This window comes from Chelon labrosus (genome assembly GCF_963514085.1).
Source record: "Chelon labrosus genome assembly, chromosome: 17".
Taxonomy (NCBI): domain Eukaryota; kingdom Metazoa; phylum Chordata; class Actinopteri; order Mugiliformes; family Mugilidae; genus Chelon; species Chelon labrosus.
The window spans coordinates 18,373,364-18,401,237 of NC_140350.1; the positions used below are offsets into that span (position 1 = coordinate 18,373,364).

The 27,874-nt window shown below is 42.7% G+C and overlaps 2 protein-coding genes across 2 annotated transcripts in view; both read right to left on the reverse strand.

Moving 5' to 3' along the window:
• stk10 (serine/threonine kinase 10) overlaps nt 1–21,429 on the reverse strand; it is a 41,227-nt gene extending 19,798 nt beyond the window's left edge. Inside the window, exons 1-4 of the mRNA XM_084564230.1 lie at nt 20,850–21,429; nt 10,218–10,382; nt 3,145–3,193; nt 2,286–2,435 (exon numbers count right to left, since the gene is read on the reverse strand). Of these exons, the coding sequence (XP_084420356.1) occupies nt 2,286–2,435; nt 3,145–3,193; nt 10,218–10,382; nt 20,850–21,008 (523 nt within the window). The 5' untranslated portion in view covers nt 21,009–21,429. The remainder of the gene's footprint in view (nt 1–2,285; nt 2,436–3,144; nt 3,194–10,217; nt 10,383–20,849) is intronic.
• Nucleotides 21,430–25,350: 3,921 nt separating this feature from the next.
• Nucleotides 25,351–27,467, reverse strand: cytl1 (cytokine like 1). Its single transcript, XM_084564176.1, has 4 exons — nt 27,246–27,467; nt 26,948–26,992; nt 26,577–26,723; nt 25,351–25,629 (listed from the first exon to the last, which is right to left on the reverse strand). The coding sequence occupies exons 1-4, from the start codon at nt 27,396–27,398 to the stop codon at nt 25,570–25,572; spliced, it is 405 nt and encodes a 134-aa protein (XP_084420302.1). The 5' UTR covers nt 27,399–27,467; the 3' UTR covers nt 25,351–25,569.
• Between the last annotated feature and the right edge of the window lie 407 nt (nt 27,468–27,874).

Here is a 27,874-nt window from a genome sequence, read left to right on the forward strand (position 1 = left end):
CAAACCACAATTCAGAAAAAAAAAAGAAAAAAAATTGACTTCCCAGTCAAACAGGTCATCTGAAGCAGACTAAACCTTAGCAGGGAGAATTTTCACCTCCTACACGGAAAGTGAATGGAACTAGTGATTTTACTGTACAGTGAAATATGATCAAACGCATTTCACAACATCTTTCACTTCCTTCTATTTCACTTGGTTTAACCTGGGCAATGTTCCCTTGAAGAATCGCCCCATTTCTCTAGAAGAATCATCATCATTGTATGTGAAGTACACCTCATGCCTGTCATGCTGAACCACACCACCAGGAACTAAATGAGTGCACAAATGCAGATGGGGAATCCCAACAGATCAAGAATAAAAACTGTATTAATTATGACTCCTGTGCTTCACCCTGTGTTATTCTGTCTTGTTTTTGCAAGTGCATTATCCCTACTCATGTCATTTTGGTGCAATACATGGTTTTCGAGAGCAATTCCTCCTACTGGAGTTTGTCTTTATTCATTATATTCATGAATGTCATTATATATATTCAGCCTCCTATCACTTCAGCCGTAGTTATTAGTATTAGTAGTAATAGTTGGTTAGCTACTTTAAACCTGATATGTAAATATTACCACAATTACTTTTATATAGTTTCTCTTGTCTTATCTTATTCAATTTTTTTTTTTTATGTTTTGCACCATTGTTCCCTGCTGTTTAATTTTCCAATGAGGACAAATAAGGTCTTATCTTATCGCATATTCAATTTCATTGGAAACACATTGTATTAAAATCACAAAGAATATCCCTATTATGGTCTCAATTGTTCTATATTGACTTGACTTGTTGATCATTGTCTTGATAAAAAAGCAGGAACAATGATGGAAATGACACGTCTTTGTGTAGCTTTAAAAATTGGATAAATGTTCACTATTGACTTTTATGAACAGGACCCGACAAGAGCCGCTAAATGAACATTTAATGTCACGATTTGGTGCACTTGGCCAACTTCAGACAGTTAATTGCCGTCTTCTTGTTTAAATTAACATGTCAGATAAGTTTGGAGACTGCAAATAAGTCCGTGTCGTGACATAATGAGGTAAAAAGAGGCAACTCCCAGTGATTATGTCCAACCGCGGTGTGTTAGGGAGGAATGCAACGCAGCGGAAAAGAAGCGTGAAGTGTCTGAAGCTCTCGTGCAGCTCTTACAAACTCTCTGCTTTGTGTTTTTGGCTGGTTATGAGTGAGTGCAAACCTGAGTGACAGAGTAACAGGGTCAGGAAAGTGAAACATCATGCGTGCAAAGAGCGTGCCAGATATTTCTGTTTTGCGAATCCAAATGTCGGGCACTTCCTTGACTGACACCTACATGAAGCACATCAAGAAACAATTTTCTCCTTTCTGTAAAGATCCACTTTAATCCAAAACATACTGGCCTTTGGATCAGAGCCACAACTTCAGCTGTGTAATGCGAAGAATGCGGAGGACTCTTCAAAAAGCCAATAAATGAAAATATGCGACATTCTCAGAAGGCGGTTTTCCCACACAATGCTCGTTTGTGATTCTCCGACAGCGCTGCAGGAGGAGTGCAGAGGCCTCTAACCGTCTGTGTATGCCAGAGGAACAATAAACCAGAGCCCTAGAGATAACCTTCAAAGTGGGATTTATCTGAGAATTTGTTCCACCTCCATTATTTAACGTTCAGTCAATTATATTGGTCTAAACACTTTATCGTCTGGTCTTCAACAATTAGCTGATTGGCTTACACTCAGTGCACATACAGACCTTCAAACACAGAAACATAGAAGTCTTTCTCTTTTGTTTTCCGTGTGCATTAAGCAGCATTTAAGCATCACTTGTCAGCAACTTCAAACAATATGCATGTACTAAACACTAAAATGCATGCAGCTGAAACACTGTTTAAGCCTCAAAACACGGCAAACAGGGTGTATTTTCTGCACAATTACAATTATGGATGTAATTAAGGCCTTTGTCATAAAACGGGAATTGACAGCGTGTTCACAACACTTTTCCATTACCTTATTTCCTCACATAAAACTGGGCTAGGTCACTTCAGAAGAGGCACGGGTTGAACAAGTGCTGCACAGTTCAAATTACTCTACATGGTCAGTGGGTTGCAGCTCACTGACTGCAGCCCTTTCAATCTTTTGCTCGTTGTTTGGAAGAGCGGCTCTCAAGGAGACTGCAAGATGGCAATTTGTACCTTCACATGAGGAACGTTTCAAACGGGCTCTGCACTTATTATATATGAACATCACCTAAGCACCTAAAACCAAACCCCTTACCCAATTTGATGTCTCCGTCCAGCATGAGGAGGATGTTCCCGGCCTTCAGGTCTCTGTGGATGATCTTCATGCTGTGGAGGTAGTCCAGAGCCTCCAGCATCTGGCGGCATACTACCTTAATCTGTGGCTCCGTCAGCCCACGATCCAACTCTGATAAGGGCAGGAGGGGTGGAAGCAAGAGATGAGATGGAGAGTTTGATATGGAGTAAAGAGCAGATGCATAGAGAGGGCTCTGAATGCACACATGGCACACTGCATATTTAGTCTACTTCTAGTCATGGCAAAACAAAGTCTTGAGCACTGGACTACTGTGTGAACTGAAGAGAAATCACCACAAGGTAAATCTGTGATAACAGATCAGGTAGTGTTGCTGGATGAGTTAATCCCAGATTAGAGGAACTTTCACACATGCAAAGCGAGTCCTGCCCTGCAGACTTTATTCTATTTTGTCTGTGTTTGGTTAGCTGCGGTGGGGTCTGGGCAGTTATGAGAACGTGGATTACCCAGTGAAAACACAGCAGGGGGATTTCCCACACAAAGGGACTCCATGGAGTCTGAACGCTTCAAGGCCAGATTAGTAAAACCGTTCTAACCGATGGTGGCTGGACCGAACAGTATTGTAATAGCCTAGTGCTGGTTTTCTAGATATTTTTTCTTGCAAATGTGTGGAAAAGATTCTTGGCTGTACTGATGCTTAGCAACGTGACACAACTTTGACCCTTTAAGTTCTTCCTCAAAGTCGCATTTGAAGAGACAGGTGCAGACAAGGCATTGCTGCAGGTGTGATACTTGACTCTCATTACAGAGCTGATGTTTACAAAGACACACATGAGGTCAAAGGAAAGGCAGAAGGGCCTACCTAGCATTATGGCATCCACAGCACCTCCAGGGCAGAACTCGATCATGATCTGATGGGGGAGGAGAGGAGAGGTTAAACTTGACACAGCTTTAGGAATATTACAATGTATGAGCGCACAACTGACAACTGCAGGCTCTTTTTTTTCCCCCCAGGAATTTAAATGAAGAAAAGTCATACACCGATCAGGCATAACATTATGACCACCTTCCTAATATTGTGTAGGTCTTCTTTGTTCCTCCAAAACAGTTGTGACTCATCAGAGAATGGACATGGGCCTTCTGAGGGTGTCCTGTAGTGTCTGGCAACAGTATGTTGTTAGTGGCGGGGCCTTTGAGGGGAGGGGCCTCTGTGGATCATCCCACAGATACTTGATCAGTTTGGGATCTAGTGAATTTGGAGGCCAGGTCAACACCTTGTGCTGTTCTTCATGTTTTTTTTTTTTAATTGTTCCTATACGGTTTTTGTGTGTGTGTCTGTGTCAGGCTGCATCCTGCTGGGGATCGTTGCTGCCATCAAGGAGTGTCATTGCTATGGGCCGGGGGTACATGTCTGAGTAACATCCACATGAATGCCAGGTCCAAAACCTTCCCTGCAGACACTGTATTGTCACCAGATGGTGGATGTTATTTACTTCTCCTGTCAGTGGTCATAATGTTATGAGTGAAACTTGGCTAGCTTTTAAATAGTTTGTAGTTTTCTAATACAACTGAGTGTAGTTACACCAGTAACAGACACCATACTCAATCGATTATGAAAAAGGTAAAGATAATAAATTGATGTTGCAAGATTCTCAGCCTTTTTTTTTTTTTTTTGGTGTTTGGTAAAGTAATATGAAGTGAGATTAGAAGATAACGAGGCAATGTTCTCAGGGGTGTGATGCAACTCCTGCAGACTTTGACACAACTACACGTTTAATCAACCTGTAAATCAGTGGAAAGCATGATTTTCAAACCTTATCTCGGTTTACCTAACTTATCTATCCTCGACTACTTGGAGAGCTTTCTTTGCTCCGTAATAGTCACTTTCTTACATCCAGCTGGAAGAAGCTACTACGATACACACACACACACACACACACAAGTGGACGTCTGGATCCAGACTGAAGAGTGTGATAAACTGCCAGGCTCCAACTACAACACACTACGCTGCGACACGCTGCCAAATACCAGTTCAGCGGTGGAAGTAAAAACACAGGCCAGAGTTTCAAGAGAGCAGGAGAGAGAGGAAAAAAAAAAAAAAAACATAACACTTTCCCTAAATGGTGACTTCCAGCAATCACCTTTCATATCCTCTCCTTACATAGTCAGTCTCTTTCTGACACACACAGATATTTTATTCATGAAAACTAGGAGCAAAAAATAAATAAAAAAAAGACCACAGTATTTCATAACACTGTGGGTGAATTGAGCTGCATTCACAGACCTGCATTTGTACAAGTGTGTGACAACCCACCCATATAATGTGTAAATACTGCGCTGTCTGACACACACACGACTCTTGATTCAAAATGAACAAAGGTGGTGCAAAGCACACCTGCTGCCTGATCTCATTCTTACATAATCACCGAGTCCCTCTTGCTATGACAACAGTGTCACAGCACCAGCCTAGCACTGGACAAGGTGTGGAGTGAGTTTCAGTCCAGACAAACCCAATAAGGAGAGTCCCAAGAAACAAAAGGTGCACGCATCTAAATCAATGGGCACATAGTCACACAGAGACACGTGCAGTTTGCGAACTAAAGCAGTAGAAGATGAGGAATGTCATTCTTGGCATGCAGCTCCAGCCGGAACAATGATCCTTTGTGACACTTGGCTTGACAAACTACATTAGTTCAGGCTTTGTCATGTTGCATCAAGAATGTTCCACTTTGTCGTTGTCCGTTTGAAAGACAAGTTCACGTGTCAATTTAAAAACATCTGAAAGATTGTCTGGTCAAAAATCAGTTTCTAGCATGAGTTCTATCACCGAAAGGCCTTAATTAAAACTCACTAAGAAGATTTTAAGTTTTCTATGCAGCAAATTCTGAATTTGAGTTTGCTCTAGTTTGAAAACACACAGCATTTGTACATTTCCTTAAAACTAATAGGGAGGGTGATCACACTTCTTTGCACAAACCACTTCCCTGTTCTGGCTCCACGCTTACCAGAAAGACATTCTTTTTAATTCTCTTCTGTTTTAACAACAAACCAAAAAAAAAAAACACGGTCTTTAAACCAAATATGAACTGTAGTAGCACACTGCACCGGCCAACATAAACAGCTGTACGTTACAAGGCTGTGTCAGAAGCAACTGGTTCGTGTTGTCATCAGAGTCTCTGCAGAAAGAGTTGTTTTCCCTGCCTGAAGGAATTCTGCATGACGCGCTGCGCTTCGGTGAAGAATGTGCTCCAACTGGTCAAGCTGCACCGCGGGTTGAACATGCATGCAGTTTCAACGTTTCTCCAGCTCCGGGAAGCCCTAAAAAAAATCCATTGTTACGTGTACTTCTTCGCAGTGAAACTAAAACCCTATTTGCCGTCATGAAATCTCTTGTAAAAAGACGCCATCGGCATCTTCGAGTCCCCTCTTCTTTCTTTTAATTGAGTCTGCATGCACCACCTTGAGTCTCCACAACCTAAAAAAGGTTTAAAATAAATAGAGCGGGCCTCGCTGACACTGCAGTGTTCCTTCAATTCACGGATCGTTACTTTCACAGTGATTTCCCACCTCGTTTTGTGCGAAGCCTCAAAGAAAGTAAAAGCCAGCTCGCCAACAATGAGTTGATGACGAGCCAAGAAAGAAATGTGTCTACACAGTGTGAAACCAAAAGCGAACAGACATGACTGATGCTTCAGAGATCAATGTCTGCTCTAAAGTGCGTACAGGTCTTAAGCAGTGCATTTGAGGTGGTGTCAGCAAAGACATAATCGTCGATCTCTTTGAATTTGTAGCAAACGTAAATGGAGCCCTCACTGTATTCAAATAAAACACAATACAGAAAATATAAGATTACTTTCCTCGTCTTGCAATGTGCAAAAAAAAAACCCAACAAGATAGCTTTACAGCGAGAGCCTGGTCATGTTTTCTTTCTTCACCAAACTAAAGTTCTTGGACAGAGTAATATCCACTTCTGGCAATGGCTTTTACAGCACCCTTAAAGAATAAAAAGCACATCAGAGCTAGAGTTGCTTTTTACCTCGTAGCATCAAGCCATGCAGACAGTCGTAAGGTTTTCACCCAGGTCATATGATCCTTGTCTATCAGATTACAGCATCCTCCCACGCACGATAAAAGTAGATTAAATTTTATTATTGTCCCAGTTACTCAAAAATTTTAGTTTAACTGCTTTCTGTTGGGGAAGTGGTACTTATGGCATATCTAAATATCATTAGAGGATGTGTTTTTGACATTTGGGTAAACCAACCCTTTAACTAGACTGGTTATTCTTACAAAATGACGAGGCCTCTGCTGTGTTTATTGCATTGTTGTGCATCAAATTTAATCGTCTTTCTTTCTTCTCCATCCATCCTTCTCGGTGCGCTGATGTCAGCGGTCCTGTTCCCATGTTAAAGGCCTTCTTTTTCTCACGCTGGGGGCCCGGCTGCCTCGCTGCGGCCTCGAGACCAGATTGTTCCTGAACTGGAACAAACAGCCTTTCTCTCGTCGTCTCCCTCTCTCTCTCTCTCTATTTCACTCTCTTCTTTCTTCCTCTATCCCTCTCGCGCTCAGCAGAAAGCAGAACGGGTGGGTCGGCGCTGGAATGCATCGGCTCACCCTGCCCGGTCCACCCAAACCGGAGGTTACCGAGCCCTGGCCACCAACCACTGGGCTAATTGTTCAGATCCTGAGGGCAGCTAATGCACTTCAAGCAGTGAGGCGCAGGCACTGTTCTCTTGTCACTGTTGTGCTGTTGAGAATTATTAAACTGCCAAGAACATGTCTGATTTGGTGACAAGTTTCTAGACTTTAAATAAAACAAGCTAAAGGATTGTGATGAGATTGAGTAGAATCTAAAAGAAGAGACACATTAGTACCCGAACACAGCTCGGAAGTGAGATGGTGACGCAAAAGCCACGACTCTGAAGCCACACAGAAACAGACAGACCCACAGGAAGCGTGTGGTTTAAATGCAACAGGCAGGGATGTTTGTACATTTGGCTTATCAGCATAAACTAACACAGGGTCCAGCTTTGACTGAAGAAGAGCGTTCACTTTTCGCGCTCAGGAATTCCAGCTATGGTCAACACAGACATGACCAGCTCTGGGGCTGTGATATGGTGCGTATGGGTGTATAAGGAACCTCTGGTAATTTATACTAAAATCACATAAATTATCTGTCAGGTTACACGTGAGTCACATGTCTGCATCTGCGCATACATCGATCAGACATAACATTATGACCACCTTCCTAATATTGTGTATTTCTCCCTTGTGCCTCCAAAACAGTTGTGACTCATCAGAGAATGGACATGGGCCTTCTGAGGGTGTCCTGTGGTGTTAGTATAATGTTGTTAGTGGGGGGCTTTTGGGTTGAGAAGACGGGCCTTTGTGGATCATCCCACAGATACTCGATCAGTTTGGGATCTAGTGAATTTGGAGGCCAGGTCAACACCTTGTGCTGTTCTTCATGGTCTTGGGTCGAGGTGGGTCCAAAAGTTTCCCAGCAGAACATTGAATCGTCACAGGATGGTCGATGTTCTTTACTTATCCTGTCAGTGGTTTTAATGTTGTGGCTGATCGGTGTATTAAAGCACCATTTTGTCTCACCGCTAACAGCCTCACCATTTATCCTTTGTTCTCCATACAAGGTGTCAGAGCTGTATTAAGTTACTGCTAATGCACACTGAACGACCTCCAAGCCAACCATCTACTCCACTTAAAGTGTTCAACTGGAATTTAGTGTGGAAGCAGTAGCAGGAAACAAAAAGCCTTTGTCACTGCAGTTGGAGCTGACCACGATCGTTAAGAGAAATCTAATTTTCAGCATTTTTATCTGCGGACTCATTTTAGCAAGAGGACAGGGGAAATAGAAAAGTAGATGCCCCAGTGAGCTGTAGGATTAGGAGATGTACGTGACCTTAGTAGAAACCTACGGCATATTAGTTTCTAGAAAACTGAACGTTGAATTCTGATTTCAACTCTGAGTAATGGGACTCTCTATTAAAAACACCACGAGTTTGTTTGGCCGCACTGTGAAGCTGTGGAACAGTTGCTCTTCTGTTGCATTTCTGACAAAGCAGCTGCTCAGCAAGTATTTGCTGTTGTATTAAGCACTTGCTGTTGCCACAGGAACCAAATTAACCAGTATGCAACTTTGACAATGGACTGTACTAAAAGTTAAATCTAATTTTGTGTTTGCAGTGATATCACTAATAGAGGGCTTGCAGCTGAAAGATACTGGAATACAGTAGCTCATACAAGACTGACCGAGGTTTACTGTTGCTAGGCTTTCCCATTTTCTCTTCCTAGCTTCCTAAGTCTTCACCTTTGCCATGATATGTGTGCGGGGAATTTTCTTTTCGGCGTTAAGATGATGTTCATGCGCATTACACACCTCTTGCAAGAGATCATACTCAATCAACCGAAGCTTCATAGTACCAGAAAAGGTGTTTTGGGCACGAGTCATTTTCCCCATTACATGTCAGTGTACTATCAAAATTACTTAGAAGCTGTTACTTTAAAGATAAAATAATCTAATGTAGCCTCCACGCCGTCTTGTAATTCCTCAGATATTCAAGGTCGTGCCCCAGAGTGAGGTCACTATTATTTGTCTTGGCCAGATTGAGTGCGAGATTACAGAGGGAGTTGAAAAGTTTATACTTGACACAGTGTGTGAGTGTGGCGAGAAAAAAAATAAAACAAAACAAAACACTGAACTGAAACTGATCTTCATTCCTGCAGTAACATCAGGGTGAGAAAGGGCTCATATCTAATGCATTATGTCACCCCGGGGGTCTACGGTCGTTCTAATTTAAGCAATGCACTTTTTGAACCATTATTTTTTAACATAGCTATGATGTGTAGGAGAGACATAATGGATGGGATACTGTTGCAATAAAACAACAAGGCTGTCACAGAGTGAAATGGAGCATCCCATGAGTCTGCCAACAAACTCCATTTGGAATGGTTGCAATGACAACTCACTCGACAGACACACAAACTCCCCAAGTCAGAGAAAACAAAACATCTCGTGGGGAAGGCATCAATGTGGACAGAAGATAAGCACCAATCTGCTACAATAGCTTCCCTTACCACAGTGTTCCTATGCAGTTAAGTGAACCATGTGAGCTTTGAACAAGGAGCAACATTCAGATGATTTTCAGCAGAAACTCAATCTAATAAATGTGGTCTTAGTGATTTTTTACTTCTTTTCTGAAAATTTACATTTAAATCACAGACTGTATATAAATATGGACGATGCATTCCCTATGTCCTTGCACTGGCCAAACTGATGCTACTTTCCCGAAGATACTGGCTACGCCATCTTGCGAGTTTGGAGCCAGAGTCTGCCCAGTACAGTACGAGAGTAGAGCCACGCTTCACGTTTCACATAGTGGTTGACATGGCAACTAGTCATCCTGTTTCTATAGCGTCAAATAACTAACTAAAACGAAACTCCCCAGAACACTTGAATGTGCATCAGTATTACATTAACTACCTAAAATGTCAGAAACCATCCTTGAAAAAAAGTTATTAGACAAGTACTTTCATGTTTTAGTTTGGCCCAAGTTCCATCCACCAGCATGGAGTGGGCGGAGCTTATGACCTATACTGCAGCCAGTCACTAGGGGGAGCCCTACTTGCTTTGGCTTCACTTTTGAGAAGCTGTTCCGCTGTCCATCTTCATACAGTCTATGGTTTGAATATGCAAATAAGGTAAATCCTTTGAATACAAATTATGGACCTATTTACTAATAGATGACATGTTACGGAAGCAAAATAGCTCAAAATCTTTAATAAGACCAGATGCATGGTGCAGTGTCTCTCTTAGTAGTGTTCAGCAAAGGATAAGTGGAACGGAAAGAGCTGAAGGGTGTCACGCTGGTGGTTTACACCTAGAGTTGGTCAACTTAACCAGATTGTTGTGCTACCTACCCAGAGGTTGTTGTCATGGTAAAAAGCGTCAAGCAGCTTGACAATGTAGCGGTGGTCACATTTCGCCAGGATGTCGATCTCCACGATGTAGTCCTCCAACTCTTCCTCACTTTTTGTCTCGATCACTTTGGCTGCAGCCAGAACCCCCGTCTCTTTGTTCCTGGCCTGAGAGACAGAGAAACAGAACATTAAATTCAACATGAGAGATTATTAAGAGGCCTATTTAAGGGTTTGTAATGGATTTTTTTTTTCTTCCCAGCAAAAGTAATTTAAGGACATTCAGGTCAGTTTAGCTAATCCTATGAATTTGAGAGCTTCACTTCTCCAGAGAGAGCGATTTTTATCACTTAAATGTCCACAGCAAACATCGACAGTGGGGGAAGTTCAGTCAGGGTGTGGCTGTGTGATAATAAATGGTGTAAAGATAAATGTAGCACAACACTTTTACTTTTATTTTATTTTTTAAGGTGATAATTCAGAGGTGTGAATAACAAAATCAAATGGTAAATTATACACACACACACACACACACACACACACTCAAACCCCCCCATGGACACTTTGTTTGCACTGTTTACAAGGTTTGCTGCTGACTACTCATATGTATACATCTGTACACCTCTATTTTCATTTTTATTTTATTCTCATAATGCTTATTCTATTGTTTTTATACTTGCACTATTTAAGCCAGGAGCTACCGCCTAAAATTTCACCATGTTCTCACATAATGACAATAAAGGATTCTTGATTCTTGACTCTAAATATCTATAAAATGACTACTTCCGCCGTTTTCCATCCCAGTTGGAGAAGAAGAGAAACTCAAAAACATCAAGATCCACAAGACGGCAATTAAATGTGCTGACTAACATTTAAAAGACAAAACAGGAAAGGACGCTCCACACCCGCCCTGAGCAACTGTGGAGAGACAGGAATTGAAAAAAAACAAAAAAGTGGCAGTATGACTAAACCACACACTTGTAGAATTTCAGTAGGTCTGAGTGCGAAAGGGAAGAAAACAAAAAACATGAGCGGATCATTCAGTGCGCCTTGTTGGCGAGTGACAAAACACCAAAACTCGAGTGACCTAACACATGATACTCATCCTTTGTGGAAGAGATGGCATGTTGCGAATGCTGACTGATGGGATAATTTGTGCCTGCAGTTAGAAGATTTAAAATAGCGTTAAAGACTTGAATAAAAAAAAAAAAAAAAAAAAAGCACGGGTCTGTGCTGCACAGCTGTTGAGAACATTAGGAGAATTAACAAGAGTGGACGAGTTTCAAAGCCGGTGAATGAATGAGAATCAGCCTGGATAGTGACGCGTTCCGGGGAGAAATGGGCCGTTGTGTGTATTTCTGTTCCAAGTGACCTGCAGAAAACTCCACAGACTAAACAGCCTGGTGGGGTCTGATGCGTTCCGCGCTTTACAGGGGCTGTGGGAAAACATCTGAACAAACAGAGCAGGCTCAGGGCAACGCGTACTCATCGCAGTCGGCCGCGGCTGTGTGTGTGTGCATGTGCGTTTGTCAAACCGAGTTCCAGAGATGCCCCCCGCCGGAGTAACCTACGGTGTGAGTCAACAGGACGTCTCCTCCTGCCATCAAACCGTCAGTCGGCCAGTTAACAAGCCTCAACAGTAAACAGTGAGACACCAGACACTTTCACTCCTCTCCTAACATCGCCGCTCCCCGCAACAACACTCAGCCTCTGGGGTTGCAATAGTCAGACTTACTGGCATATACGCCCTTCTCTAATCTGTAATGTCTGCCATCCCTATCAAAGAAAAAGGCTCTGCACGTTTTAACTTTTTAAAATTTGCTGGCACCGGATTAATTGTACTACCATGCTCAAGAAAATTTCAAGTCCTGGTTAAAGAGAAGCACACAATTTGGACTTCTATTGTGTGAAGCCAGATTGTCACAGATTTACCATGCAGAATACACGCAATACCAGGCTCAGACGGAGGTTTTGTCTTGTCCCTAAATGTCCTATTGCAAAAAAAAATACACACAACATGAGCAGAATCTCCAGAAAAGCTAACGGCATCCTCAGCATCCAGAAACTCTCATTGTCTTGTAAAAAAGTACCCGAGCAATTTATTATTGCACATCTTTCTTCCCTGTCAAGGCCTGGCTTCAAGACGTATTTTCAGCCTTAAGATTCTACTTAAGATCAAACTCAAACTTCCATTTTCAAACTTCAACCCCTGTTCCATGGTCTTTATTTTCCATGACCAAGCCCTGTGACCCACTGCAAAAGGGCATTCTCCCTGTCTCCCGTTCCCTCTCACACACATGCACCTTCACATCTCAGTGGGAACAAGCCTGAGGAATGTGTCTCTGGCCTTCAGATGGTTGGGGGTGGGGGGGCAAAATGGGCAGACCGAAAGAACTGAGCCTCATGCGGTGCTTTCTTTCTGCGCAGGGTGGAGAAACGGCATGACGTCAATGGGGGTCCTCAAGTACAGCATATAAACACGTGTGTTTGTTTATGTGTGCACCTTGCCATCTGTATACATTCCACAGAGAGGAAATAACACTGAAACACCTCATTGCGTCTCGCCTGGGACAACCCCCCGACTTCCTGCGAATTGGCATGACCTCAGTGCACCAGTGTAAGGGGATGTTTGTGCATGTTCTTATTTATACGAAACAAGGACGCAGTAGGAAGCTGACCTTACTTAAAACTGTCTCCATATTGCACGTGCTCAATTTCTGCACAAGCATGGAAAAACAAATTCGGGTGCAACCAGTTTCAACCGACTTCAATGAAAAGACGGGAGCGGCATATTTTGCGTGATAGACTACTGCAGTATTGATCAAATACCCAAACATGTAACAGCATTTATAGAGTTACAGAGTAAACATATTTACGCGTGACATAGCCAAGTGACAAGGAAACAAACTGAAAAAGCACACACAGATGCCAGATGTCGGAGTCATATGGAAAACAGTGTGAATTATTACGAAATGCACAACCACAATCCTGAGGGAGAAGAAACATGGTTAACCCCGTCCTGTAGCTGCCATAGCCTTCCCAAGAGAAAACAACGGCTTACTGTTTCAGATCCTACATTCTCTTTAACTCTAGAGGAAAACAACAGTCTTGGGGTTTGTTTGGTTCTGGTTTCCATGGTTTCGATCAGAAGGACTTGTTTCTTCTCTGTCTTGTGGTTTGTCTCACTAGCTCTCTGCGTGCCCATTTATAGGAGCAAATTAGCAGAAAAACAGACACAGTCTGGCTCTTGTAGGGTTCGAACGTACAGCACTGGCAAAAATCATGAAGCATCCGTTATTCTATGAACTAGAGTCCAAGAAATTCCACACTTATCTGATTAAAAAGCATCTCAACAGCCCTCTGAACTGAGGTATTACTCAGATTACAGGCTTTTAAACTGATCAGGTTGCAACTAAGAATTATTTATTTACATTATTTAGTAATCTGAAGATTGTCATGTCAGATCCAACGTCTACTACCACAAGACATGCAGTTTACTGGAATGTTAAGCATTCGAGAACATTTAACTATCACATTTGTGGCATTTGACTTCATGTGCCTGCTAAATCTAAAACGGTGTTGAGGAGTATACCGGAGTTTTCTGCTGCTTTATGTCCCGACATCTGCGCTTGCGCACTAGCGATGCATTTTACAGAAGTGTGCAATTAACACTTGTAGGGCGAGGAGGGGAGTAACAGTAGCCATGGCCATCAAGTAGCCTACAGCAAGAAGTGGTACAGTGGAGTCACGACAAAGAAACAAGGGTTATAGATGTAACTTGAGTTCTACGAATTCACCAAAGCATCCAAGGAGGGTTGGGCTGCTGCCATCAAGGAGTGTCATTGCTATGGGGTGGGGGTGCATGGTCTGATCTAGGTGGGTGGTACATGTCTAAGTAACATCCACACAAATGCATGCCAGGTCCAAAAGTTTCCCAGAAGAATATTGTATTGTCGCAAGATGTTCAATGTTATTTACTTCGCCTGTCCATGGTCATAATGTTGTGGCTGATCGGTATATCACAGAGTGATTACACTAAGGGTGTCATTGTACCTCAGCGCCTGAAGGGGGAAGCTCTGCATTGTAGCTTTAACAGCCCACATCTTGTTTTTCATCCCGTTACAGTAGTTCCATCTCCATTTACAACTTGACTCGGTAATGACTGACAGATTGCTCTAAATAAATATCCGGAAGTCTTCAGACTGTTTACCTCTCTACCCCACTCCCTTACCGTCTGCCGCACCTCAACAAATTTGTCCGTCAACCCTGCGTGACCGTCTCCCCCCGTTTGTCATATGTACATGTATCAGTCTGTTTTCTGGTGACTGTATGAGGCTGCTGCTTGACAAAAGCTTCAGAAAGCAAGCAGATGTTAGCGGCTCATGTGCCAGCATACAAACACGCTGTAGGTGCTGATAGACAAAGTAAACACGCACATAAAAGCGTGTGCTTCCAGTCTCCCCCACATGTGTGCCGTTTATTATTCGGACACACGCGCCAAGTCTTTTAAAAATGAGTCGAGGTGGAAAATAATTACTTAGGATACAATGTTGTGTTGACTCACATATTAATGATTACTCTGGGCGTGTTGGCTTGAAAGCTCAGGGCTTAATAGCACCCCAGGTAAGGCATCAAGTTCAAACAAATATGAATATTAAACAATCAGCTTTTTTTAAAAGTATATTTGTTCATTTAGACTGTAAGGAGAAAAAAAAAAGAGAAGTAATCATCGCGACGAAGCACCAGGTGACCTCCTGTGACCGACAACACAGAGAACTTTCTCTGGGGTCAGTCACCTCCAGGTTGAATGAGGGTACCACATGCTGACGTGTTTTTTTCCGACTCGTGCTATAGTCTCTGCAAAACACACACTACCATCCCATCAAGGGAATGCATGTGTGTTAGACCTTTGCCCTATCATAAACCTGCAACCAGCCGCTCCTCTGTAGACTCTCCTTACGCGTCTCCGAGCAGGAATGTGGCTCTCAGCTCCGACATAACCTCTGACAGGCGGCAGCTCAGGAAGCGATGACCTCCCATTCGGAGGAAGCAAAGCATGCTGAACTGATATGTGACCGATGTCTTTCTTTTAGAGCAGAAACTGAACAAGGCATCTGTTCTATTACAGCTGTGTTTAAAGTGTCACATTTATAAAATAGAACTAAATCTCTGAAGGAGTAAATTTTGCTGGGGATTCACTTCTTTGTCATAATTTTGTCCCCCACCCCTTTAACAATTTCAGTTTGAGTCATGCACTAAATGACTACTAAATCACGCCATTCATGTGCCTATTTATATTCTGAGGTTAGTCAAAAATATGTTCATTTGTGTCGCGGTCAAATACTTATATTTGCTTACAGAAGTTAAAAAGTAGGGGGAGTTTGATCATTTTTTGCCCTGGAATTCACCTCACGGGCAACATACAAGCCTTCATAACTTCTTGGTGAAGGCTGTTGTGGTTGTTGTATGCAAATTGTGAAGAAAACTACAGAAATTACTCAGGAAATAATCAATCAAACACGAAATACTGTTAAAAAAAATAATAATAAAAAAAAAAAAAAGAGACGCCACTATTAACTCAACCCTTAAGATTGTATTTATCTGTGCAGGAACGTTACTAAAATGCTATTTAAAGGCTGCAGAGCTTACCTCTTCCCTAGACATAAGAGGAACACTTCTACACCTTTAAAAGAGATAAAATAATGTATGTAGCAGTGGGTCTTGCAGAAAATGCAGGCAAAACTTAAGACTCCTTGGCATTTCTTCTTCTACTCTACTTCTACTCTCCCCCAGCTTGTGTGCACTATAACTGTGCGTGAAGCTCACAACAGAGCTAAAGGTTAAACCCGAGCCACACACACCATGAAGCAACAAGTCTTTTTAGGATGTGAGAGTCTTCAAACATTGTGAAATGTCCTGCATTTAACCTTGAAGTAACAAGTCACAAAAGCAAAGCAGGCCAGAGGGGTAGGAAGTTCTGACACACCGCAGTCAGCCTAAAAGAAAACTAACCCGAGCTACACTGGTTTCTTCTTTTTTTTTTTTTTTATTTATTCATAAACATGCGAGGCCTTCAAAACCACGAATCTGATGACAGACAAGACACGCTTCCTGAGTACAGCCCACACAAAGCAGGTAACAGCAGACTCGGGGGTTAGCACACACACATTTCCGAGCATGAGCTACTAAAGCCAAGCTCAGACAGGCATTCCAAGATGACAAAACACTTGGTTTAACTCCACCTAGAACTGATGTAACTTCACGTAACTTACACGATTACGAACAATAATTCAAAAGGAGCGTGTCAAAACACATCTAAACAACAAGCATGGCGAACAAAATGGTAAAACCAAGCCACTAAATGTTTCTCTGACTGTAAGTGTGCAACCTGCTTCTTGCACTGATCTTAGAGTGGTCTAAGACGGAACTCCACACTGCATCATAAATTCTCATGTAGATCTGTACATCAGGCGTCTTGTAAGTGCTAGCAACTGTGTCGTCACAAGGATGACAGGGACTCCTGCCATGCTGGGCCCGCACCCACGCAGCAGGGCTCTTATCAGTCGCCGTGTGTCCAGCTGCTCCCTCAGATTAGGCCCAGGAAAAACCCTGAAGAGCAGTGACGACAGTCCCACTTACGCGTGGCTTTTGGTGGCACTGCCATATTCTTTATCGTTATGAGTTCAGCATTTCACATGAACCGTGTGGTTTTCTTTCACAAAGAGGATGTTGCAACCTGCGCCCCTACCCACTCACCCACCCAGTTTGTTTCGCTTTCACTCGAGCGTCAGTGACATTCGGAGCGTTTTTTCGCTCGTTCCGATATCGGTCACTGCGGGACACTGTAAACTAAAAGAAAACAACACTTTTATTGTTTTATTATTTGGCTCTCTTGAACATCTTGGCTGGTAAATGACGACACTTATCAAACACCTTGACTTCCCCATACCACACTCATTTAATAATAACCCAAAGAAACTACGCAGGTTAAATCATTTTCCCATTTTGAACTTTTCAACACTTGCACAGGAGGTTACACAAACTTGCCATACCGCAGTTAAAGCCCGGGCTTAGCGCACCGTCTCTTACACTTAAGATCAGCTGGGACAAGATTCACTGTGGTTTTAATCCCACAATGGGAATTTGACGGTGCGTAACCCTACGGCCTGCGCGTCTCTATGGAAACATTTCAGCAGCAGCAGCAGCAGCAGCAGCAGGGCAGTGTGTTCAGCGGCACGTGGCTCATTAATTAGTGAGAGGAACCATGCAACTCCTCCGTTTCATGCTTCAGCTGCGGCCACACGCACACATGCAGGCTCTTATCCAACAAGTGCAAGCATGCATTGACCAAACAAAGAAAGCATCCTTTGACATACTGGATGTACAGGAAGTCAAACATTCTCTTGTCATGACTAAGTATGCGAGAGGCATAAGGGGCTGCACCGAGGGTGAGAAGTCTTTAGAGAAACAGACGTGTCGCGGTGTGTAGGTGGTTTACGAGATGCACTTAAAACAAGATTAAATGTGAATGAAGAAAATGGATGAAAAGTGTAGTTTGAATCTAAAAGGAGCACAGATTGGTCTTCAGAAATGATGCCGTTAATTTAAAAGTGTTCAAATTGAATCCAAACTCTGGCAAGTCCGAGTAAACAATAACAATAAAGTTTTATTAGAGTAGACGATTATGACAGACTTAAGCTGAGACAGTTCCATTGTGGTCTGACCTCAAAAACCACACTGTGTCAGTGTGAAGCTACATTTCTCAAATTAGCTCCTGGCCTTCGTATATGGCAGCATGTCCCAGCTATCTGTAAACACTCTTACAAACACTGGCTCACAGTTGTCTTCTCCGTTTACCCTACCATATATCACTGTTAACCTGCTGGCGGAGAGTGAAACTTTAACCTCATGAAACAACAACATGTTACTTTCTTTGTGGTCACATTCCATCCAGGGAGCAGTTTCACAAAAAAATGCAATATTTTATGACGGAGATCAGCCACAACATTCATTCACGTAAGCCCTCAAGTTCCTCGAGGGGCACTCATCTGAAGCAGAAACCGGGTTAAGAGTCCAAAAGTACAGCGGGACATATTTGATAACAGAGGCACTTTATTGAATTTTATGAGGTCATTCTTTCACCGTGTCCCTGCGGTATAAACACTCGCGCAGCTTGATTTGTCCTCAACACTCGAGCGAGTTGTTATTCTCCCGGCGGTGACATTAACCTTTAGAGAATCAGTCTGACAGGAGCTCTGTGTTCTCTCCGTGTACCAGCACTGCACAGTTAAATAGTTCTGTGCTCAGTCTCAAAGACGGACACGAGAGCAGCTGCTTAACCATGTGCCATGTAGAAACATCTAAAAGATGATCTACACTGATCAAGCATAACATTATGACCACAGACAGGAGAAGTAAACAACACTGACCATCTTGTGACAGTACAATGTTCTGCTGGGAAACTTTTGGAGCTGGCATTCATCCATGTGGATGTTACTTAGACATGTAGCACCCATCTAGACCAGACCAGGCACCCCCACCCAATAGCAATGACACTCCTTGATGGCAGCAGCCATCCCCAGCAGGATGCATCCTGACACAGGCACACACACAAAAGCGCTTTAGGAACAACTAAAAAAAAACATGAAGAACAGCACAAGGTGTTGGCCTGGCCCCCAAATTCACTAGATCTCAAACTGATCAAGTATCTGTGGGATGATCCACAGAGGCCCCTCTCTTCAAACCCACAGGACCCAAAATCCCCCACTAACAACATTCTGTTGCCAGACACCCCAGGACACCCTCACTCTCAACTGTTCTGGAGGCACAAAGAAGACCTACACAATATTAGGAAGATGGTCATGATGTTACGCCTGATCGATGCATCTCACACTCCTGTGGCCCGTCACACACACACACAGCCTGCTTTTTATTTGCCCCCCAACAGTCTGTAAGGCAGCTGATTTCACTTGTGACACCGAGCCACCTCCTCCTCCGCTCACGCCTGCTCTCTCGAAGACTTTAACAACGGAAAACATGTGCAGTTCACCACTCGAGGCCTTTCCCTCCCACAGATGAGCTGATTATTTTGAGATTTGGGAGCTGCGAAATGAAGTCGTCCCCTGACGCAGTCCCACCATTTCCTCTCATGGCCATCATCTGCTCCCACTCTCTCCGCCTGCCTCCCCTCCATGTGACAGCTGCAGGTGTGGAGCTGTCCTCCTCCAACCCACTCGAGGAGAGGAAGCAGAAGCCAAAGCAGATGCTTCAGAGTTGGATGGGAAAAGGCAAACACGGTGAATTGCGTTTCAGAAAGCTTGCCAATTATTCAAGTGGCGCTTAATCATACTAAATGTGTCGGTCACATTTGTGCCTTAGTTTTGAATATTCTGGAGCTTCATTTGAGTTTACATATTAAAGTTCCAACAAGTCTCTTTGGTGTTTAAAAGAAAACTGAAAGTATTATTTGTTTTCATGGTATACTGCTTCTTCTTTCTGCATTATCAGCAGTCTATCTAAAGAGAAACTCACACGCTCACTCCGCACAAAACACACACTGTAGGACTATTTATGCAACTTTAATTCAGACGTGTGACCACATTGCCAAGTTACATCCACCGAAGCGCTAAATATGAAGGTAAAATTTTGGTTTTAGAGGTTTTAAACTTCATATTCCTGCCACCTCCCTCTGTGTTTGTACACCGTCCAGTAAAAACTAAATATCTAAACAAGGCGGAGTCCTTCCAAAAAGACTGCATTTTCTGTTAGGCGCAAAATTCAGCTGAAGCATCACTTCTTCCACCGGGGCCCCCAGAGTGTGTCAAAGACGTCCACTGTGCTCCACTGGGTCGTGCAGACACAGAGGGCCTGTGCCCTGGTTCGCAGAGGGGACTGACCAGCTAACAGATCCAGATTAAATACCTCCTCCGAGCCAAAAGAGGTTTGGAAGGAATGGAAAGAACTAATGAAAGGGGCTTTCGCTGTCCCCGTGGGCAGACTACACGCTGCATTCACAGGAGACTGCACTGGACAATCGTACAAGATGCAAGTGGTCTGTTTAACATGGACAAGCAAAGTTCAACTCCAAGGAGGAGGAAAACAAATCATAAATCATACCATAACTTCCATTTTTTTGATTACATATAATGGATCACAGGGGAGCAAGGGAACTGTAGTTGTCATAAACACAAAATGCTTGTGTTTTAAATTCCTACAATGATTCATCAATTAATCATTTCTGATGGAACAAAAACCTGATACCCAAAAGTTGAGAGTTGAATAACAACCGTACTTTGTGTGACAGTGGAGCTCTGACTCGACCACATAGTTAGAATATTTGTCATAGTCAAAGCAATGATGGGGATGGTAAAGCATCCACAGGTGATTAAATAAAAATAACAGTCCACACCCCGAGCATGTGAATATGTCCTATTCACAGAAGAGATATTTAAATTATATGTAAAGTAAATATATAAATAAATGAGACCGAGAAACGCCAATTTAAAAGGAAATTGATGTTTGAGACACATCAGATTCCACAGGCAACAGGTGAGCAAGTCATCAATATAGTGGGACAATTAAGAACTAGGGGCAAGTATGATCTGTCTGCAGGTGTGTCGTGTTTTTGTAAATTACCTTGTAGACCTTTCCAAACGCGCCGTCGCCCAGCTCGCCAACAATTTCCCATATGTCGTTAGGATTGATGTCCCGGTGGACGTGCTCGTACTGCTTGACTTTCTTTTTGATTTCAATAGTGGGCAGACGGAATATTTTGCTGAATCTGGCGAGTGCCATTATTCACGATGTATCAGCTTCAACTTTATAACAAAAAAAATACAAAAAACAACTATCCGCAACAAGCTCAGATCTCTAACCAGAGAGCGTTACGCGCGCATGAGACGCGCAGCCCGTCAAAAAACCTTTATCAAATGTAGAGTCTTCACTTTCCGCGTCCTTGAGAAGAGAAAAGAAAGAAAAAAAGGAGAAGTGATCTGGTTCGAAAAAAAAGTTATTTTACTCCGTCCATTTCAGCCCCGGACTCTGCGGGCTCTGAGGTGAACACATGTCGTAATCCAGTTCACGGGCTTTGCAGGACGCGCGGTGCGGTGACCACCTGCCGCTGTGGAAGGACGATGGAGAAGCTGGCTGCCTTCTCGCCCTGCGCGACTTGTTGATTCAAACAGAGCGAAATAGCCCCACCTTGTTACTCAACGACGCGCCCGCTGCCGTCATGGAAATGTAGTCCCTTAGTCAGAGAGGGCCTTCGTCATTGCAGCTCCGGTGAGGTAAAAAGGACTTCATTTCCGGGTTGGTGCCGCTGGGCGTGTCCTCTGACAGCAGCGGCGGCGCCTGCCACAACTTAAACAGCTGTGTCATTAAAACAACCACACAGGAGCTCTGTGGAATCCAGCTGTGCAGTGAAATGTTCATTATTCTATCATGAATCTACAGCTTTTACACCCCATTCCCTCTCTTTAATATTTAGTAGGTGACTACTATGTTTTCTCTGAATTACAAAACAAAATAAATAATGCTCAGATTTGTTGAGGGGATCTTACAGTCCAGTAAAAAATAAATGCATTAACTTGTAGTTGTACAGTTTTACACTACGCTGCTCGAATGATGGTTTCAACCAAGTTGCCCTTCCACTGTGCAGGCAGTGCCACAGCGACCTCTACTGTTAACTTGTGGAGAACATGGAAAGCTGCACGAATGAGACCAAGTCACAGGAGGAAATAGTGAGGTTTGACATTAATCCTTACAGCTGTATAAAAACTTTTAAGCAAATCATCATCAATCATCCATTTTGTGCCCTTCGGGATTTTCTACATATCTGCTTTACGACTGATCAGCAGTTACTGGAAATGTTTACTTGCTGTCGCTGCTGCACGAAGAGGGGTCACACTGGTTACTGAAAACAAGGGTTTGCTTAGTCATTTATTTACTTGAATAAACACGAATAAACAAACACAAAAGTAAAATATTTTAGTTTGACTGGGTTCTCTTTGTCTCCATTCAGGACTTGTGTTAAAATCCGCTGATGTTCATTTTTTTGCAGAAATCTAGAAACTTCTGAAGGCCACACAAAAAACATTTAAGCTGCACCATACACCAATAAGCCACAACATTAAAACCACTAACAGGAGAAGTAAATAGCCTAACATTGACCATCTTGTGATAATTCAGTGTTCTGCTGGGAAATTTCTGGACCTGGCATTCAATCATGTGGATGTTACTTAGACATGTAGCACCCACCTAGACCAGACCAGGCACCCCCACCCCATAGCAATGACACTCCTTGATGGCAGCAGCCATCCCCAGCAGGATGCAGCCTGACACAGGCACACACACAATAATGGTTTAGGAACAACTCAAAAAAAAACATGAAGAACAGCACAATGTATAGACCTGGCCTCCAAATTCACTAGATCCCAAACTGATCAGGTATCTGTGGGATGATCCACAGAGGCCCCTCCCGTCAAAGGTCCCCCACTAACAACATTCTGTTTCCAGACACCACAGGACACCCTCAGAAGGCCCATGTCCATTCTCTGATGAGTCAGGACTGTTTTGGAGGCACAAGGGAGACCTGCACAATATTAGGAAGGTGGTCATAATGTTATGCCTGATCGGTGTACAGTGACATGGAAACCTCTGCGGGCTTGCACGGACTTGCATGAGCTTGTCTCTTTTCTGCAGCCTGTTATCATCAGGAGATTAACATGTGATGAAACCCTTGACAAGAACATCTAACAATGTGGAGGAGGCTTTGTTTGGACAGCCAAGGTGACCCAACATTAATCACAGAACAGGATGAAACCAAATACTCCTGAGCAGGTCTTCCGTTAAAACACAGCAGACCCAGTGCATTTAAACAGCTCAGTGCTCGACTGATGAGCAAGAAAAGCTTAACATCACCCCACTGCCACCAGTCTTCCTGCCCATAATTGATCATTCTGCAGCTAATTGTCTGGCTAATCCTTCCATAGAATTCGGGGAGAAAATGAGTTATGCAAATGAGACAGTAAATAAAGAGTGTAATTCTGAAGGGAGATGCTGTATAAATTTTAAAAGAATGCAATCATAATGACTCAGATAGAGACCTGGGATTCATAATGGCAGTAATAATTTGTAGTGAAATCTATTTTGGAGTTCTCTGACCTAATCTTTCTCATTATTTTAGCGTTCAGTTAAACTCACATGACTAATATGAATATAGAGCATCAACCAATATGAGAGTTACACCAGAGGAGTTCATTCCTGGGTGGCGGGGTACACCCTGGACAGGTCGCCAGTCTATCGCAGGGCTAACACAGAGAGACAGACAACCATTCACACTCACACTTACACTTATGGACAATTTAGAATCACCAATGAACCTAATGAGCATGTCTTTGGACGGTAGGAGGACGCCGGAGTAGTAGCTATCCGTCTCATACTAGCCTGACAACATCAGGCCACAGGTCCCGCTTCAGCTTTTCATCAAGCACAATGTCAGGATGCTTGCATTGGCTCCCTATTAATAAATGTAGTGTTAAAGAATTTCACTCCATGCACTTAGTAAGGTAGGAAAGATTAGAAATTTAAAATAAAGATTTAAAATAATATTAAAGTAGTAAATAACTTATATAAATCTTTAAATTAATGCCACTGAGCATGGGATGACTGTAAAGGTATAACTGGAGCACAGACAGATCCTTTTATACCTTGGATGTATTCGCTGAGTACGGGGAAAGTTGTGCAATTTATAGGTTGCAGCAGAATAGAGCACCTTTAATAGCTAGTGAACTAAAGTGAGGAGGTTAACTCATAAACCCCATAACCGTATTTTTGCATTTAATTTCCTGTGTAAATTAATCCTATATTTAAGAGGAAGGAAAATGGCTTGCACTACAGTCTCAGTAAACCATTAATTTAAAGGGCTGCAATCAATATATTTTCATTACATACATTTTCATTATTTATTAATCTGATTATTCGTTTATTCTCATTCATAAAATGTCCGTTTCTTTACAGCACAAGGTGATTTCAATCTTCAAAGCAAGCAAAAGTCTCAAAATCTGATGATATTCAGTTCAACAGGATGCAAAATATATACAGTATATATACACCGATCAGGCATAACATTATGACCACCTTCCTAATATTGTGTAGGTCTCCCTTGTGCCTCCAAAACAGTTGGGACTCATCAGAGAATGGACATGGGCCTTCTGAGGGTGTCCTGTGGTGTCTGGCAACAGGATGTTGTTAGTGGGGGCCTTTGGGTCCTATGGGTTGAAGGGAGAGGTCTCTGTGGATCATCCCACAGATACTTGATCAGTTTGGCATCTAGTGAATTTGGAGGCCAGGTCAACACCTTGTGTTGTTTTGTTTGAGTTGTTCCTAAAGTGTTTTTGTGTGTGTGTGTCTGTGTCTGTGTCAGGCTGCATCCTGCTGGGGCTGGCTGCTGCCATCAAAGAGTGTCATTGCTATGGGGTGGGGGAGCCTGGTCTGGTCTAAATAACATCCACACAAATGCCAGGTCCAAAAATTTCCCAGCAGAACATTAAATTGTCACAAGATGATCAATGTTATTCACTTCTCCTGTCAGTGGTTTTAATGTTATGGCTGATCTGTGTATATGTGTTTACTCTGCATAGCCTCTATGACTACAAAACTGTCAGTCTTGGTTTAAAGGATGTAGATAATCTGATGAGTGTTTGCTTTCTCTGTAAACCTTCAGATGACTGCTGACTTTAAATCATTTTGATTCATTCTCATAACATTAAGTGATGGTGGATGAAATACCCAGAGGACCTAACAAGAGGCTTTTTTCACATTCAGCTGCCTCAGCTGTCTCACTATCCCGCTGTCCCGAGTTATTGGGGCGCTTGAATATAAAACAGAGCTATTGTTAATGTCATCTTCCTGCTATGACATGTCAAAATCTCTGCAGAGGAACTTGCACAATCCTTCAATATGACAAAAATAAAGCTTAATAGACATAGCATTTTAATCAATTGATGTATGAAAGGGAGATAGCCTGGTGCATACTATTCATTCAACAATAAATAAATCTTAATCTTGGTCTGACACTATTCTGTCCCTTTACTTCCATCTTCTGCTGAAGGAAATAAGACAGACAAAAGGCATTTTAATCATTTTTATTATACAAAATGCACTTAGATGTTACAGTTGTTGGTGATAAGCCTCATTACAGGAATCAAAACAAGATAATTTATGATGGTACAAAATCAGCTTTAACTCTCTCAATCATTCGTCTTGCTATTTTAAACTATATCATTATCACAGAGGATTGAAGAATGATCAGTGAGAAAGTCTCCGCTCTCCTTAAGCAGGGACGAGTGTTGTCATTTCAGCGTCCAGCGGGATTACGCTCCAGGGCGGCACAGTCATTGCTTGTGAACACCAAGTCCTTTAAAAGCAGAAACCAATGAACATGTGTGAGCTCATTTAACCTACAGCGCATTAAAACCCAAATCATTGTAAAGAGTAGAAGGTCATCCATATGATCCATTCACTGTGCATAATGGTGCTTAATGTATTTGTCGAGACGTCACGACCTGGTCTGCACGGACAGACCCAGGTCCAGATGTGTCCGACTTCCCAGATCAGGTGACTCCACAGGGCACACAGCGCTTTCCATAATCTTCACTGTAAACCCTGCTTAACCCTGTGAAATCACCCACTGAGTGACGCATTAGATTGCAGTCATTTTGAATGCACATCATCAGTGCTAGTCTGCTGTCTGTGTTTTTGTTTCAAGTCAGGCTTCGGTTTGACTCACCTCACTTTAATCTCCACCAGGTGGGATGGTACTTACTTATTTACACCGATTAGCCACAACATTAAAACCCCTGACAGGATAAGTAAATAACATTAACCATCTTGTGACAATTCAGTGTTCTGCTGGAAAACTATTGGACCTGGCATTCATTCATGTGGATGTTACTTAGATATGTACCACCCACCTAGACCAGACCAGACCCACCCACCCTATAGCAATGATACTGCTTGATGGCAGCAGCCATCCCCAGCAGGATGCAGCCTGACACAGGCACACACACAAAAACGCTTTAGGAACAACTCAAAAAAACATGAAGAACAGCACAAGGTGTTGACCTGGCCTCCAAATTCACTAGATCCCAAACTGTTCAAGTATCTGTGGGATGATCCACAGAGGCCCCTCCCCTCAACCCATAGGACCCAAAGGCCCACAACATTCTGGACACCCTCAGAAGGCCCATGTCCATTTTCTGATGAGTCACAACTGTTACACAGTATTAGGTCATAATCTTATGCCTGATCGGTGTATATTTATTACACAACTTGCACTTATTTAGACATGTTTTCTTGTCTTACCCCATGACATTTCTCCGACATGATGTAGAGGAGCTGCCCCATGGTGACGCCCAGCTTCCTCACTTCTCTGGTGTATGCACAGCGGCGCTGTCTCAAGCCTTCAATCAGAGACCTGTAGGTCCTCATTTTGTGCATCACGCAGGCATTCTGTTCATGAGTAACAATTAGTGTCTCTGTGCAGGATTTACAGCAGCTGAGATTGGCAGCCAAAACACCACAATAGTTACTGGAGTAAGTTCGAGGGTTACTCAAAACAGGGAGTAAGAGATAAACATCCATTAAAAAAAACAGTTTTTTCTACAGATAGCAGGTCATATATAATATCTACATTATCCTAAAGATAAATGTCAGTTTGACACTGTCATACTTACATGGACATCAAGGTAGAGATCTGGAATGTGTGACATGCAGTAACTCTGGATGAAAAGAACGATATGCTGTTAATATGATGCAGATCTCAACATGTCAGCATGACCTTATCAGGGTAACATAATGTGTGCTCATTAAAATCACATTTCTGATTTAATTAAACTAAATTAAACATGCACATCTAAAGAGTGCACCAGAAACAGAAGAGCAGGAGACAGTAATACTTTAAAATAAAGTCTACTTCATGCACAGAGAGAAAAGAGAAAATATCTTAAGTTGACAATACAACAGCTGACTTACAGTTTCATAGCCCATCTTCAGCTCTGCGGCCCACTGGGTGAGCTCCCGTGCCATGTACAGTACCTTAGTGTAGCATGTCGGTGGGTAGAAAGGGTAGCTCAGCACCAGCGGCACCAGAGACGACACAAGCAGCAAACGGTTAAAGATCCCCATGACTCCCAGTCCCAGACACCTACTGTACTAACAGAGCCTTCCTATGTTTGTGTGACCGACGCACACATGCAGCCACGTATGCATGCAGACAGATTTTTTTTTTTTTTCACACCCTTTGTTTACTCCAAAGTTATTATGAAAGTGAAGAAACTGGATGACAGCCGATGATCCTCTGTGTAACATGAGGGAGCTCTGAGGGCAGTTAAGGAAGATATTCAGATCTTTTAATTGAGTAACTGAGAGTAGCGATGTCACCATGAAGACATACAGTACTTTGATCCAAGTAAATAATAATAATAATAATAATAATTAAAACAAAGCATGTGAAAATATGGTATCTGAAAGTATACTTGACTTTAATTTTGCAGCTGAAATGCTGGGCAGGGAGTATTCCCAGATGGATCAATAGTCTTTTATCTAAAAAAGGGGTAGCTTCTGAACATTTTCTAGTACAAATACCCAGAAAAGTGTAAAAA